This window comes from Polyodon spathula, chromosome 15 (genome assembly GCF_017654505.1).
Source record: "Polyodon spathula isolate WHYD16114869_AA chromosome 15, ASM1765450v1, whole genome shotgun sequence".
NCBI classification, from domain to species: Eukaryota; Metazoa; Chordata; class Actinopteri; order Acipenseriformes; family Polyodontidae; genus Polyodon; species Polyodon spathula.
Window position 1 is genome coordinate 10,059,178 of NC_054548.1, and position 16,326 is coordinate 10,075,503.

The window sequence follows — 16,326 nt, forward strand, 5'->3', positions numbered from 1 at the left end:
CTTGTCCTGCCGCTCCTCTAGTTAACAACATCACTGATTTCATTAATAGCTCCTTTCTTTGCACAAGACATTTTGTTTAGACATTATAGCAGGCGAAGAGGTAGCACCACAGAATGGTGGGTGTTAAGGACTATAATGTATTATTTATTTTAAACTTTATCCAATGTATTTGCGTAGGGCCAGGCTTTAAAATATGCACCATTTTAAACACAGTATCTTCTTAACTTACCTGGTGATTGCCATCCTAGTTTACCGAATGCTGTTTGTGAATTGCAATATCTAGTTGGATCAGCAGGGGGCAACACTGCTACTACATAATGCCATCAAGGGAACGAAGCAACTCAGACTGTACCCTAAACATACCTTCAATGCCGCTTATTAACAACCTCTCGGCAAAAAGTTGTCATTAACCGAAAGTTGACAATAAGCAAAAAGACACCGTTTTCAAGTGTATTTATGTCGAATGATATATACTGTAGTTGTACAACTATGGTACTGAAATACATGTTTTAAATGTTAGTGTTAAAAAATTAACACAAGAAACACCAAATACCAAAACATAGAACTGTTTTTATCACGTGTGTGTAAAATGAAAAACAGAACTAGGCTAAATAGTACAACACAACAATGTGCTACAACTGTCCTTACAATGAGTAAAGCAAACATAAATATGTTGTACTTACAATCAATTGTAAAGAACACTTTTAAAATCAGAAATTGTCCAACGTCTGCTTTTTACAATGTACCACCTCCCACTGTAAATCCATCTTCAAAGCCAAGATTCTGCCTCAGTCTGCCAGAAATATGCATTTGTAAAGCCAATGTGTTATAATAGCTGCATGAAGTATAAAAAGAACACATCTACACCAGTCTTTGCGAGAAAAAAAGCTAGGTTGTTTAATAATGAATTGGAATGCCAGAGTCAATATGCTATTGCAACATAATACAAAAATATATCAGGAAAAGTGATACTACTTCTTAGCTGCATAATGTTAGTTTAGTTTATGAATTTTATAAATGTTTGTTAGTAAACCAAATGCAGGGGTTTACACAGAAGCCTTGGTTATAATATATATATTATATCTTTATTTAGCACCTTTCATAGTGTACCACCATCACAAAGTGCTTCAGAGAGGCAGGCTGTGAACCGTGCATTATATGCAGAGTCACTTACAAGAGGACATTGATTTAACATCTCATCTGCAGGATGGAGCACAAGGAGGTTAAGTGAGTTGCTGAGGTGGGATATGAAACAGTGACCTTCTGGTTACAAGCCCCTGGACTTTAACCACCGGACCACACTGCCTCTTATCAAGTCCAACTTTCTTTTCAGTTGTGAATGTACATTTGCATTGCATGTAAATGGAATGTTCTGACGTGTGCCTGAAATCCAGTAGTTTCCAGTCAGTCACTGTGGTGTAAAGCAGCGCATATCATCTAGTATTCCTACCATGTTGTTTGAAATGTAGCTCACTCGAAGCATGCTATAATAAAGTACAAATTACAAGTAAGACGCATAGACCCCTTGACAACATCCCCATTATATTTTATTTAGCTTTTTTGGATTGTTACTCAATTAAATATCACATTACATCTATTATATAATATATACAGTCCTCATTACATACAGTGCTTGCCTTTTATCCAAGGGACACAAAGCTTCCATTACACGTACCCTCTTAGAAACTGGAGAAAAACGAAAAATAAGCCCCTCCCTGCTTGTTGACATCTGCATAATACCATTACAACCCACTCTTATGCAGCAAGCTCTGTATATGCAACAGAAATGCTGTATTTAACAGGGTAAAGGATTACCCATTGCCATTTTCACCTGTTTAATCTAAAGAGCACTCTGTTCCCTGCACATCAGCCTCATCTTTAGTATAAAGAAAATGATGGAAAGCATGGTCAACTTCAACACATACTAGTGTGACTACTAGCTTGTTATCTGTTTTCTGTCAACATAAGGGGTTCCACGGCAGCCAGGAAAGACCTCTCAAACTCTTGGTCAGAGAATCTGCCCACCGAGTGGCGAGCGTTTCGTCTGACGTCCAGCCTCTTCTCTGGGGAATACGAGAGAATGTTGTCCATGGCTTTGGAGTAGCTGTCTTCATCATCGGCCAGAAATCCAGTCACCCCTCCGTCATAGGGAACCACAATGTCCAGTTTGGGGCCTCCCGAGTTGTGAGCCAGGATAACCGTTCCAGCAGCCATACATTCCACAACACCTGCACAAGTGAGAGTGCAAAGCAGAGGAGAGAGATGTACTGGTGTTGAAGTGGTAACACTATATTAAGTGGCATAAACAACAGTATTGACTTGTCAATAGATTGACCACCTATATAGGGAAACTTTGCAAAAGGTCACAACATTAAATCTCTCTTACATATTGCCCATTTAGAAAAAATAATACACAATAATGTAATTATCTGAACAAAAGATGGCGCCCCAAATATGAAATGGACCTAATTAACTCAAATTCATAAAATGTAAAAACAAAAAAAATATTGTTTTGTTAACAAAATATACATTTATTGTATACTTTGTTTTATTTTGTTACGTAAACAAACTGAGGATTACATTACCTATTCCAAAATGTTCATTCCACATGGTATGCAACCCAATAGTAGCTTCAGCCAGGTGCCTTTTCAATTCCTCAAATGGAATGTTGGTTTTAAATTCCACTTTGTCCCCGACTCCCAGTTTCTCACACAGGTCTTTGAGCAGAGTCACCCGCTCCTCATCCTCATGGTTACGGCAGCCGCCAATCAGAATGAGCTTCAGAGCCGCCTGCTCCTCAGCAGTCTTCTTATCAAGCAGCTTGCGGAACGCTCGGATCTGCAAGGAGTGGTCCTTTTCTGGCCTGAACTGGCCAATGGAAACAATGGAATGGTGGTTCTTCTTCTCGTCTTCCTCCAATTGAATGTCTAGGAACGTCTGCACATCGCAAGGGGGGTACACGATGCTCGTTCGCGCACCACATCTCCACAGAGCAAGGATGTGATTCTGGGTCCATGTGGAATTTACCATTATAACATCACTGCAAGAACCTACCAGTCCATACAAAAATGCAAACATGAAATAATAGAGAAGCTTGCAGTTGCTAAGAATAGGATTCCGGGATATGAATGCAGAATTGTTGAATCTGGGATTTCTGTCACGCACCACAGAGAGCATATCGATGCTAATGGTAGGGTAGTGGACATAACTCCCAACTTGGCAAGCACCCAGATATTTGAACAGTGGCAGTGTAAATGCATAGCCCATGGAGTCTATGCAGATATCAGGAACACACTTTATGAGTGCCTCCCATCCCAGTACAATTGACCCAAGACTTTGACCCAATAGGGTGAAATAAGGATAAACACTGGCTTCCACAAGCTGGCGCTTTTCAAGGAAAACAAACTTGACTGGTCCTGGCAGCTTGATGTTGAACCTTCTGTAAGCCCCCTCCACGATCTGTTCCCCAGTCACACCTGTGTCACCAGTATATACTACATAGGTTGCATGTTTATACCTACAAAATAAATTTGACATTATATTGCATATTGTTTTGTAAGCACAAATTTGATCTATTATTCATTACAGTTTTAGGCTACCAGCAACAGAACACTGTAGCTATATACATTACTTACAAAAGCATATAAAAAGCACTTTGGTTACTTGTTTAAAAAAGTGTGCATCTGTCCGATTCCTCTTCATTTTGCTATCTGACGCACATAAAAAAAACCTGAACTATTGAAAATAATGAAGGGCCATTTCACTGTAAAGTATAGTACTTGTACAATTTGCTGTCAACTTGCCCTAACTGTGCAATAACCAAACTCATGAATTACAGAATCATGAAATAACCGAACATCCCTGTAAATTAACAGTGTTAATCAATGAGGAAAGTGTCACGTTTTCTTCCAGCAAAATGTCAAACCCTTGAAGAACAGACACTTCAAATTAGTGCATTCCTGGTGGTGCTTATTATGCAAACAGATTATTTAGATTGTTTTTGTCCTCCCCCTTTTATATTTGTTGCAGTTAAATCTGTTAAAAAATACATGATTTTACCTACCTCTTCTGAAGGGCTCGCAGCGCACACCACAGCACTCTTTCACCCCCTCCTCCAGCACTGCAATAGGGATGAAAAAACGCCACCACAGGAGACTTCTCTGACTTTTGTCTGCCTCTTCTCTTCTGTTGCATCCATAATCGAATTCCCAGGATCAGAATAAACAGCAGCGCTGTTAAAACCACACAGGCGAAGAGACTGGGGATCAACAGGGACCACAATAATCTTGAAAAGGAAAGGAAGGCATTTACCAAACTTAATCAAGTCTGGGGTATTGCACTGGAACAGGGCAGTGAAGCCTAAATGCCGATACCTGAGTACAGTGGCTCTTCTATAACATTATCTATTTGTATGTATTTAATTCAAATCTATAATTGTTATTTTTTTTGTTTGTTTTTACATATAGAAAACTACTACGTATGCTGCTGCATCTCCTCAAGCTTCTCTTGCACTTCTTCTAATTATGCAATACTCAATTAAAATGAACTTTAAAATTGTGCAGAAAACAGAAGTTGTATAAACTGGTATTAAGAAAAAAAATGACAACGCTGACTGCATTAAAAAGAGATGCGTGCCGCAAGATAATCAAATAGGGTTTGTTTTTTATGGTGACAATGTTTTCTTTAATAATGTAATGATCTTACATTTCCAACTGATTCATTCAACCACTTAGAAGATTAACATTTCAAGAAATAAAACTTACCGAATTAATTTACACAGACACAACCCGTGCCCAGCCATTTTCTGACAGCACTAAAGGTGCCTTCCACCCGGAAGTGCAACATCTGATGCCACAGAACTACAGAATCCTTTGAGAAGTATGTCAACCGTCGGCCATGTTACGTAGGTGTGGGATATTTTTAGTAGACGAGGTATTAAGACGTTTAAAAATGCCACATGAATGAGCCGCGTATGGCTGTTATTGTAAAAAGACAAGCGAGACAAAGGAACAGGGAATAACTTTCCATCGGTAATTGTGTATTTTTAACTATTAAGACATAAAAAAAACGATATAATACAAGCGGATATATCCAGCCACTAGGTTGCACACGAGCACTGTTTTTTGTTAGCTGTATAACGAATATAAGCCATATCTGTATATATTATTTATACTATGAAATATCAATAACGTTTACATATAGCGGTTGAAAACCTTGAATGTGATCGTTGAAAATATAATTTTACATTGAAATTTAACATAAAACTTAAAAAAAAAAAATGTTTGTCAGAAGTGGGATTTGAACCCACGCCTCCATTCGGAGACCAGAACACCCATTAACTTGGAAGGGTTGAACCTTGAGTCTGGCGCCTTAGACCACTCGGCCATCCTGACAATCCTGGAAGAGATTACGAAATAATTGTATACGTTTACGAAAGCACGTGTGTGAGAGCTTCGAAGTGAAAATAATACAAATTCACTTTCCAGCAGGAAAGCTGATTGCGAGAGTAACGTGACGTTTTCAAATGATTTTTTTTCACCATATGATATTAAATGTTAAATTTACTATCGCCATAGTTCATGTGTTAAAATATTAGGTGACGGTGCAAAATCGATATTGGAAAGCATTAGAGAGTGACTCCGCAGTTTTGAATGTTTTTATACAGTTTATACAGGATGGGATTTTTTGAGTCTGAGTGGTATGTGCAAAATTTAAAAAAAAAAAGTCGTAGTGCTAGCACGAGGAACTAACTTAGTTGTTTTTATTAACCTGTCGGTCACCGTTGTGTGCAGCGCTGTCAAGTGCGGGCTGCAACACGAGTAAGTAAAGGGATGTGCGATAAGCGCACACAATGCCTAACTTGTTATACAAAACCAATGTGAATGAACAGCCAGGTTGAAATGAGAAAGTTTTCACCAAAAGCTGTTGACGGACCCGACCCTGTATCTGGCAAAGCGCAGGGGACATTCTGCTATGCCGCCAGACAACCAACTTTTGAAGGTGCTAGCTACGGCCAGTGGTCTGCCAGCACTAAAACCAGACAACAAAAACACTGAGCGCAGACTTCCGAGAAGAAAACGAGAATGAATTAATGTTCTGAAGAAAAAGTGGATAACAAACAGGTAATTTAAAAATATTGCCTATAGTCGTTAACTGTGATTGCTATTTAAATGATTTCTGTGTTTTACAGGCACCAATCCAGCAATTTGCAGACAAACCAAGTGGATATTTTGTCTCATTCATCGTCCGTGTTTCAGTTTTAACATTAATAGTCTGGCTGATCATTGGTTTTGTGAATTTCAACATTGTGGTTCACTATTTTCCAGTAAGTAATGAAACAAATACGTTTGTTCGCAGCATTGCCTTTGCAGCCAAAGGGGGGGGGAGATATGTTACGTCAAGATCGCAAGATTATTTATCCCGGGATCTCTGCAATACAGATTGTTGTCTAGAGATCACAAGATAATTTTTGTCTTAAACTCGACATTTTGAAATGTCACTACCCTGAGATAATTTATCTTGTGATCGTAACACAATTATGTGCCAGAGTAGAGCTATGGGGCAATTGAAGAACATGTGACTATTTTCGTAGAAGCAGCTCTTATAAAAGTTTACCAATGAAAATGTTTCCCATGTTTTTCTTGTGCTTTACCGTGGATTGCAAAGTTTGTTATAGTGGTGAAATTCCAACTAGGAATTTACTATGCCTTTACATGTTTACACCTATGCTTACCAAGCCCTTTCCTGGAGAACCAGAGCTCCCGGTGTGCTTGGATTCATCTCTGAATAAAGCCTTATGCCGGGAATTATTTATTCTCACTCTCTGCATTAGACGTATACATCGTCCGTCAACACACTATACCATAACGATATATGATATATATATATATATATATAATATGGATATATACTATATATATAATATATATATATAAGATAAGTACACGTATTTGAGCATGTATTTGTACAGTATTGCCATAACTGTGTATTTCTGTGTCATGACAGCAAAAACAAAGGAGTCGTGTTTGTACAGTACGCAGCCATTTAAGCACAATGGGATAGTTATAATTTTGTAGTTTCGTAGTTTTATAAAGTTGTATATGTGCGTTAAAATTAAGAAAGAAGCAATTGTGGTGGAGATCCATTTTTTTTCCACTCAGTATTTTGAATCTCAAAGAAATGTTTCTGTTTCCCCTGTGTTCAGTGAAACCCCACACCCTCTCACAAGCACTTTTTGAAACTGTTTACAAGAAATTACATTGGCCATGTCATGTGCTGTAGTTTTTCCGAGTGCTGTTGCCAAGAAAAAGATCATTTCTCTGATGAGCATCATAGTGTGTCCATAGCATGATCCATCCTGCAACAGTGTTGGTGCTCTCTTTTAAAGGAATGGTTTATTATGGAAACAAAGCGATAAACAGCGCTGCAGGAGGCAGCGTGATCTGAGTGCACTATGAGGTTTAAGAGGAATTAGATTTCTGCGGACAACCACTCAAACAAAAACTTGAGAAATGTTTTCCTCAGGTGATTTTTCAAAGAATGCAATGCCTGATTGCAGGAATGAAGAAGAGAGCAGGGCCTGTCCATGAAAATACAAAGCTAATGTCCAGATCAAACTTGTGGCAACAGGGAAAGTTTATAGGGGTACACATTAAAGAGTAGACAGCATCAAATGACATTTTCTGTTTTTTTACCCTTACCTGTATGATATTTGCTCACCTGGGTGGTTTGTATTCCAATTGCTCAAATATATGATATATATATATATATATATATATATATATATATATATATATATATATATATATATATATATATATATATATATATATATATATAATAGCAGGGAAAAAAAGAAACTTTTTCATAAATGTTAAGGTGCTTTGACAATGAGCTGAGGAGCTGCTCTTCAGTTCTAATTACATGTCATAGACATATGTAATGTAGGCGAGATGAGCCAAAGTGTCTGTAAATTAGTAAGTGCCAAACAAAAAACAAAATAAAACCTGATCCAAAGTGGCAGACCACTAGATGGCACTGGTTCCTACTTCTAAAATGAACTTTGACTGATCTAGTCTTTGATGCAAATATCTATGCCAGGCAACTAGAACTGAAGAGCAGCTCCTGAACTCAGGTGAAAGCACCTTAACTATACAAATAAAAAACAGTATTTGAGTCATCCCAATAAGATTCAAGCCACATAAAAAGGTATGGGTACAAAATCAGCTTCTTAGCCTTTAGGCAGCTTGACTCACTGCATGTACCTACCATCATTCATTATCCCTCATTCCATTGAGTGAGAGAGCTTGACTCACTGCATGTACCTACCATCATTCATTATCTGTCATTCCATTGAGAGAGCTTGACTCACTGCATGTACCTACCATCATTCATTATCCCTCATTCCATTGAGTGAGAGAGCTTGACTCACTGCATGTACCTACCATCATTCATTATCCCTCATTCCATTGAGAGAGAGAGCTTGACTCACTGCATGTACCTACCATCATTCATTATCCCTCATTCCATTGAGTGAGAGAGCTTGACTCACTGCATGTACCTACCATCATTCATTATCCCTCATTCCATTGAGAGAGAGAGCTTGACTCACTGCATGTACCTACCATCATTCATTATCTGTCATTCCATTGAGAGAGCTTGACTCACTGCATGTACCTACCATCATTCATTATCCCTCATTCCATTGAGTGAGAGAGCTTGACTCACTGCATGTACCTACCATCATTCATTATCTGTCATTCCATTGAGAGAGCTTGACTCACTGCATGTACCTACCATCATTCATTATCCCTCATTCCATTGAGTGAGAGAGCTTGACTCACTGCATGTACCTACCATCATTCATTATCCCTCATTCCATTGAGAGAGAGAGCTTGACTCACTGCATGTACCTACCATCATTCATTATCCCTCCTTCCATTGAGAGAGAGAACTTGACTCACTGCATGTGCCTCTAAATGAAATTGCAGGACCGCTTTGTACTGGCGTGTCATTTACAACAGACATAAAGAAGTCCTTCACACAACAAAGAGAGTTTTTTTTTTTTTTTTTTAATCTGCATATCAAATAAAGTTACATCGAAAGATAAGCAAATGTATTAAATAGTTTTCTCTTTTAAAACATTCTAAGATAGCATTTTCATACAAAAACAACTTAAACTGTTTGCCTCACATACTATATGAAGAATATTGTATGTCTACATGGCAATTGTGTTTTACTGTTCGTTCACTGTTTGACAGACCCTTATTGGCATGCCATCATTAACTGTTGGACAGTCATAATAAACCCCCTCTTGAGCAGTTATAAAATGTTTCATGAACTGCAAACATTGTTTAATTAATCAAAACAGGTTTTTATATATATATAAAAAAATAATAAAGTCCTTAAAATAAAGCATCCCTTAAAAAGTCCTTAAAAGTTTTGTGAATAGATGCCATAGCATTTAACAGCTCCGCCAATCACATGACTGGCAGGTCAACTTCATAATAATAATACAAAACAATGTGCATAGATGTGCATTTGATTACTTCTAATTGACGTGGTTATTAAACAGCCAATATATTGACGTGTAATTTGTCTACTGGGAGAAAAAAAATAATGATTCGGTATCGATCTAGTTCATCAACAGAAACAGTTCAACTCTTAGGAAACTAACATGGTAACACTTAAGGTTGTTCCGGCTACACTTTGCTGGTCATTCCCGCAGAGCAACTTTTGGAAGGTTCCGCGGTAAAGCGCATTGATTTGCATGATTGATGTGGGCTGTTAGGTTTAGTGAGTGGGTTGAAAAGCACCGATTATCTGTCGTTCTTCACTGCCTTAATGAGAGCGATACCCTGTTGTCTTCTGCAGAACATTAAAACTAGCAGAGGAGTCGGAGAGACGACGTCGAATGATTTTCTTTAAAATTAGCTATTGTTTAAGATAATCGACTAAGGTGCACAACTCTTTGGAAGTTAATCTTTGAAACTTAATTGGATATTTACCCGTGGGTTATAATTTAATTAACTAGAGGTGTACGACGATATTTCCTCCTAATACCTTTATCAAGGTAAGTCGTTTCTACTGCAGATATTTAAACCGTAAAACACAATTGCAGCACATGCATTTTACATTAATTAATATGTGAGGCTGTTAATACATTGTCCACAAATATTACCAAACTTCTAAGGTTTGTTTTATTATACAACGTGATGGGGAAAAAACATCAGAATACAGACTAACACATTTTCCATATTTCAGAAGGTACCTTTAACCGATTTAGAAAATGTCAGCGCTGTTTCTTTGTAAATATATCAATATAACCAAACAACATTTAGGGGGAAAATGTATTCTTCTTCTGTTGTTGTTGTTGTTGTTGTTGTTGTTATTGTTATTATTATTATTATTTATTATTATTATTATTATTATTATTATTTTTTGCTTCCTTGAGATAAGCTTGCAAGCACGTTTGTAATAACCCCTTGTTGCAGCTGCATGTCCTGTTTATTTCACAGACAGGCAATTAATGCTGAACATGTAGTTTTCAGAATGCAAACAAACTGGATAGCATGCAAGTCCCCGGGAATCTTAATCTAGTGTATATACAAACATGAGTGGCCTATACTGCAGCTTTAATATTGTATTTAACTTTACAACTGCTGGTAATTATTTATGAATACATTGTTCATTTCTGTCTTGTTTTATATTTGCCAAATGTTTATGTGGATAGAAAGGTTAACACCCTGATGTGTAGGTACAACATTTAAAGTCCCTGATACAGGAACAATGCTACTGGGGAGGAAACACACAATTGTGAGAGGAGAAGTTAATACTGCCAGGCCAACCCAAGAAATATCATCTCTTTTTCTGTCAAAGGGTATTTTGCTTCATTGCATGAATTTGAAAATCTCCATGGGTGCCTTCAATCAGCTGTCTAATTCCTACAGTCAAGTAATGTTGTGGGCAGTGATGTGTGATACACGGCTGTTATGGATTCTGGCCCGTCAGTTAGATGAGGTGAAGATACAAGCTCTCAAACGATGAATGCAGACAGGCCTGGCTCTTTTGCATTGTGGTTCGGACTCGCTTGTTATGCGCAGGGTTGCCAGTACGCTCCCAGCCTCCGCCCTGTTACACACATCACTAAACACCCTAGTGGTCATTTTTATACCTGCCTCTTACAGAAATTCGACTTTGCTCAGCCCTATCCAGAGACTTCCCCAAAATGTAAAATATTTTAAAATATTGTATATTATGACACATTATGCTGTAATAAACATAAAACGATACAGAGGGTATATAGAGTATCTTTACAGACAGCACAGTCGTTAACTCTCAGCAGTGGTGTCCCCGAGGAGCATGCTCATTTAATGCTTGTATGTGCATGTTAATGATGCGCGCAAGTGCACTTATGATATGAGCAAGACTGTTGGCTAGCACTTGCTTTGTCTTTGTTTAGTAAGTCAACAAATACAAAAAAAAGGCTTTCCAATTGGTAAAACCTACATAATAAAGCAACAAACATAAATATCAGTAGGCCACATCCACAAATCTGTAGTTCCTGATGTGAAATCCTGCCCCTTCCTGTTTGTTTTTAACCCAGGCACATGTCTTGAGACTGATAAATGACAGTTAATAACTAGTAGCATAGTGCTTATGTCACCAAAAAATACAGTATTGGAAAACGCGTGTGACAGTTATATGTAGTATTTTAATACAATCTATCTGTTACACTGCTGACTGACAGCTAAGTGAGAGTGATAGATTAATGAAGGGGAGGTAAACGGGTGCTGACTGTAGAGTTATCCTAGTTATGTCAGAATATTTGCTTTAAAAAAAATATTTCGAGTTGTTAGTTTCACATAAGCATGGTTTTATGTATTAACCAGTAACACAGTGCAGGAAAAGTCTCACAGGTCTTGCAATCTTTGCCTAGGGATTGTTTGAAGTGATTAACTACGTTTACCCAATTGTGTGTTATGCTGTATCTTTTCTGTGCTACACTAGAGTAAATGATTGTATGTAGAAGCGTCTCAGTAAATTACTGACTGCAGGCAATCTTTGGACAAATGTCTGTCTCTCTTCCTGGCTGGATGCAGTATTTTAGATTAAGTACAGTCCCAGGGCAAATTAGAATCAGTTTGCGTTTACCAATTGTGGAAAAAAAAAAAATTGTTTTGAAGCCCCTGTTATAGGATGAATTGCCAACATATACAGACAGCACGGAATTGTTCTCTCTGCGACAATACAAATTATTTAGATGACAAACACTACGTGGCCTTTAGATGTATTCTATTTTTAAGTCGTTTGCAGTCAAGCCTGTGGGTGAGGTCGTCTGCTGGCTTTGCAGTGATGCGGAACAGAACACATTGGAGGACCCATTGAACCAATGGGGTCTCTAAGCAAAGGATCAATTTCCAATGAAAAGACATTACAAAAAAAATAAGATTGTGAATCGTCACCCGTGGATACTCCAGTACACTATTAGAAACAATGGAGGTGCTTTCCTGAGTGCCCTATTCTGACACAGGGAGAGGTGTTTTTGAAATGTTGGGCTACTAGGTGCTACACAGCTTTCATGGGTCCTGGAATATTCATACAATATGATGGGGTATGACAGAAAATACACCATATGAAACTTGAAATATTGTTTGTCTTTTCACATCTAGAAACATCTTTCGACAAGAAACAGAGATGACAGCCGGTCTGGAAAAAGCTTGTCACAGGTGCATTTCTAAGATTGCCAGCAATGGTGAGCATTCTCTGACAGTAATATTGAATTTTAATAAAGCAGAAAGGGGCACAATGGGAGATGAAATTGCTGCTGCAATAATGTCCAGTTCAATATGTTCCAGTTGCACAGTTGCTTTAAGCAGATTTAACTGTTAACTGGTGATCACAAAGCACTCTAAGGTACAGTATGAGGGAATAATAGTACAGTGTTGCTCTACAGTATAATAGCTCATAGTAATGCTCAGCAAATATTTGCTATTACATTGTATTCTAAGGCTCCAAAATTATAGCTGTTAAAATGCCATTATACATCAGTTCTAGAAGTATCCCCTGCCAGAAATAGTTTTTTTCTCTGATAGTTTATTTAATAAACAAAAGCACCATGTGTGAATTAAACGTTGCTATCCATGCCTGTGTTGTAGGCCAGCTTCACTGGTGGCCAACGCACATCAGAGCATCTACTGCATGCTTTCACTCCTTTACAAAACAAGTTTAGGCTTAAATGGAGTGATAGTTGGGTTGCTCCATGTTTTAGAGCACTTGTATTGTTTTAATGTAAATGTATGACCGATATTGATGCCAAAAAATATTCTTACATTTGTGTTTCATTCAGCTTGCCTGATATTTGGACTTCTTGCCTTCCTCGTCTGGCCCCTCACTATGGCCTTTGTGGGTAATAAATTCCATACATCTCAGCCATTTTACACTTCCATTAGCTATGTAGGTATGAAATGTGCAGTTTTGAAAGAAGTGCATGTTATAGCACACTTGAATTTGCATTAAAACATGCTATTTGGTACCATTTTAGGTTTAAGCAAGCACTTTGTTTATATGCCTTATTCTGCTGTTGGCTGTTTGCACTTGCACTTCCTGGATCATTTCATTTTAGCAGTGGTTCTGGAAGAAAGCCTTACTGTACTGGCTGAAATCATGTCAGTTAATAGGGGAAACAGCCAACTGGTTATTGACAGGAAAGAAGCCAGTGATTGGATACGGACAGTTTCACTCTGCAGGTGAAATGACCCAGGAAGTACAAGGCAGTCTTAAAGCATGGCTTGTAAACTGAGATTTCTTGAACCTGTCTAGAACTAGATATTGTATTTTAAACTTGATTCATTAATACATGATTCTTTTATATTTGCACATATAAACTGAACCCTTAAGACCTGTATTATGAATTCATGGTGATGGAAGCATTTTATTAGCTGCAGTTACTTTCAGTCGTTCGTTATTAATTGCAGTGTAGGAGGGTATAAACACAAGTGATGTATCGCATGGTCTTGCTTTTTTATTCTTAGATCCTTGAATACACTTGTTTGTACCATTGTTGCTGTAGTTACAATACTCAAATCAAAAGTAGTAGGGTATGGTGACATAATCTACTACTGTGGAGTGATCTGATTGGTTAGAAAGGTTGCAATGGTGTATCATTTTTTGTTATTCTCAATTACCAGCATATGCAAAATACAGGTCATATAATAGCTGTATCTACTGGAGGCGTACAGGAGACAACACTATTGTGCTACTGTCTGAAATGTAATCCAGAAGACTGTTGTATACTGTATGTACAGTATTATATATAACAGTCTTCTGGATTAAATTAGGAGGCAGCACTTTTTTTAAATCATTTTTTTAGTTACCTGGACACCACGTAACTCTTTTTTTTTTTTTTGTACATGTCTGTTTGTTTTCAGGAATGAAATATTTGGAATACTGCCCTATCCAGCCACTGATTCCCTTGTATTTGCTGGTCGGAGGAATTATTGGAAGCTTAAAGGTAATTTTAATGTAGACGAAGGAGCTTTGATGTGGCTTTCAAAAACCTTTGTCTTTTTCATTAGTATGTTATTACTTCTGTAACTACAATGCAATACAGTATTATATGACTATTGTAATAATACTTTGGTAAATACAGTGTATGTTTACAAATCGGTCAGTTGCCTTTTTTCTGTAGCAGCTGATACATATATCCAACACTGTTATTGGTATTTATTAATTTATTGTATTATTTTTACAATTCTAAAGTAAATGGATCATCCTATAACAGTGGCTTTACCAAACTCATAGTCCTGCAAAGACTGTAGTCAGAATAACAGAACATGACCTGGCCTATTGGGCTCTAATACTAGACCACTGTTTACAAAGCTTAAATGATCAAATACAATATTTCTTAATAGTTATCCAATGGAATTCCTTGTGTTTCCAATATGTACTCAGGTTACTGTTACAGTACTGACAGTGATGCTATTTGTTCATTTGCAGGTGCTATTTCTGCTCTATGACTCCGCAAAGATGAGGTCACTTCTTTCCAAGTCAGTTGTCATAGACGATGATGATGACGATGATGAGTATCCATGGCGACAGAATGCCCACAAATACTACATCCACGTCACTCTTAGCCTGTTCCTCTTCATCTGGTTCATTCTGGGAAACTACTGGGTGTTCTCTGTCTATAAACCTAACTTCATCCATCCATTCCACCAGCCCCAGGATTACTGTGATAAAACCCTGTACATCTTCGCGGTCGGTGTTCTTGTCATGAGTTACACTGTGCTTGCTCTCCTCCTTCTGTCCACATGCATCCTCTACTGCTTCTCAGAACCGACAACCACTGCAGAATATGACTGAAAAAAATACAAGGATGTGACCACCAAGCAATTGTAGGTTTTTGTGGTGATAAGAAACAAAGATACCAGAGAAGCAGTAGTGGAAAAGCTGGCAAAAGGTTATCTTTCATTTCTGTACATCCTTGAGGGCTGTAATGGCAGACATGTCAAGTCACACCAACTTTTTTGGTGTCTATTTTAACACTCCTAAAGGTATTCCTAAAACTTGATCCTGTTTATTTGTTTAAGTCTCACTTATTTGGAAGGTCTGACAACAGGTTGCGGCCCTTGTTGTAATTTTCACTTGCATCCAGTTTAACAGTATAGATTTGTTTACTGCACACAGTTTGAGGACAAATGAGAGCTTACATACACAGGTTAATCATCTTAACAATCAGTTAACACATAATTGACTGTTTACCAAGTATATTTAGGTATTTCCTCATTTGTTTGCAGGCTGAATGCCTTCCAGCCCTAAAGGCCTTTGGGGAAACATATTTCATTTATTTATTTCAGCAGATCGCTGTAGTCACACTATGCTGGGAACAAAGTTTTGTTTACATATTCTGACTCCCAGCTGTTTGACTGCATGAAGCTGTGATCTCGGTTTTTACAGAAATGGTAAAAAGACATTTAATATATATTTAGTTTTTTTTCTCCTGTGAATGGGGTAGTTTTATTATATGACAGACTGTGCAGATGGTACACACATATGTATGTCACACTAGCTGTACATAACAGATATGACTGGCCAGTGGAGAATATATATCTCATACTTGAATAGTAAAAATTAATATAGGGCTGCATTTATATTGTGAAGATGATGCCTAAGTATGTTAATTGTGGTATATGTAACTATGCTAATAATACTTTTGTTTTTGTAATGTACTGTGTCGGTTGTTTTTAAATGTATAGTTTGAAGAGTTTGCTATAGATATTAAAATAAATACTTTCATTGCAGAAACTTTCATAATGTTTAGTTTGT

General features: G+C 37.5%; 2 protein-coding genes and 1 non-coding gene across 6 annotated transcripts; 1 reads left to right on the forward strand and 2 right to left on the reverse strand.

Annotated features, from left to right (window-relative positions):
* Window positions 1-1,530: 1,530 nt before the first annotated feature.
* On the reverse strand, window positions 1,531-4,848 carry LOC121327568 (GDP-Man:Man(3)GlcNAc(2)-PP-Dol alpha-1,2-mannosyltransferase-like). Of its 3 annotated transcripts, none has more exons than XM_041271660.1 (4): window positions 4,764-4,848; window positions 4,064-4,232; window positions 2,586-3,517; window positions 1,531-2,228 (listed from the first exon to the last, which is right to left on the reverse strand). In XM_041271660.1, the coding sequence occupies exons 2-4, from the start codon at window positions 4,192-4,194 to the stop codon at window positions 1,945-1,947; spliced, it is 1,347 nt and encodes a 448-aa protein (XP_041127594.1). In that variant the 5' UTR covers window positions 4,195-4,232; window positions 4,764-4,848; the 3' UTR covers window positions 1,531-1,944. The 3 variants fall into 3 exon arrangements, with proteins under 3 accessions (XP_041127594.1, XP_041127592.1, XP_041127593.1); XM_041271658.1 differs by having other exon boundaries at window positions 4,064-4,285; XM_041271659.1 differs by having other exon boundaries at window positions 4,064-4,258; window positions 4,764-4,833.
* Window positions 4,849-5,283: 435 nt separating this feature from the next.
* On the reverse strand, window positions 5,284-5,393 carry trnal-caa. The gene is made up of 2 exons: window positions 5,356-5,393; window positions 5,284-5,329 (listed from the first exon to the last, which is right to left on the reverse strand). It is a non-coding gene; the product is annotated as a tRNA-Leu (tRNA).
* A 325-nt stretch (window positions 5,394-5,718) lies between these two features.
* On the forward strand, window positions 5,719-16,232 carry LOC121328042 (transmembrane protein 272-like). Of its 2 annotated transcripts, none has more exons than XM_041272497.1 (5): window positions 5,719-6,122; window positions 12,672-12,754; window positions 13,349-13,408; window positions 14,430-14,512; window positions 14,998-16,232. In XM_041272497.1, the coding sequence occupies exons 2-5, from the start codon at window positions 12,697-12,699 to the stop codon at window positions 15,361-15,363; spliced, it is 567 nt and encodes a 188-aa protein (XP_041128431.1). In that variant the 5' UTR covers window positions 5,719-6,122; window positions 12,672-12,696; the 3' UTR covers window positions 15,364-16,232. The 2 variants fall into 2 exon arrangements, with proteins under 2 accessions (XP_041128431.1, XP_041128432.1); XM_041272498.1 differs by lacking the exon at window positions 5,719-6,122 and adding an exon at window positions 9,696-10,072.
* Window positions 16,233-16,326: the final 94 nt, after the last annotated feature.

Coding starts and splice junctions, on each gene's coding strand:
- LOC121327568 (XM_041271658.1), bottom strand. CDS start 4,801: ATGGCTGGGCACGGGTTGTGTCTGTGTAAATTAATTCG. Junction 4,286..4,763: donor TGTCTGTGTAAATTAATTCG/GTAAGTTTTATT, acceptor TTCCTTTTCAAG/ATTATTGTGGTCCCTGTTGA. Junction 3,518..4,063: donor CTGCGAGCCCTTCAGAAGAG/GTAGGTAAAATC, acceptor TTTATTTTGTAG/GTATAAACATGCAACCTATG.
- LOC121328042 (XM_041272497.1), top strand. CDS start 12,697: ATGACAGCCGGTCTGGAAAAAGCTTGTCACAGGTGCATTTCTAAGATT. Junction 12,755..13,348: donor TTCTAAGATTGCCAGCAATG/GTGAGCATTCTC, acceptor TGTTTCATTCAG/CTTGCCTGATATTTGGACTT. Junction 13,409..14,429: donor CCTCACTATGGCCTTTGTGG/GTAATAAATTCC, acceptor GTTTGTTTTCAG/GAATGAAATATTTGGAATAC.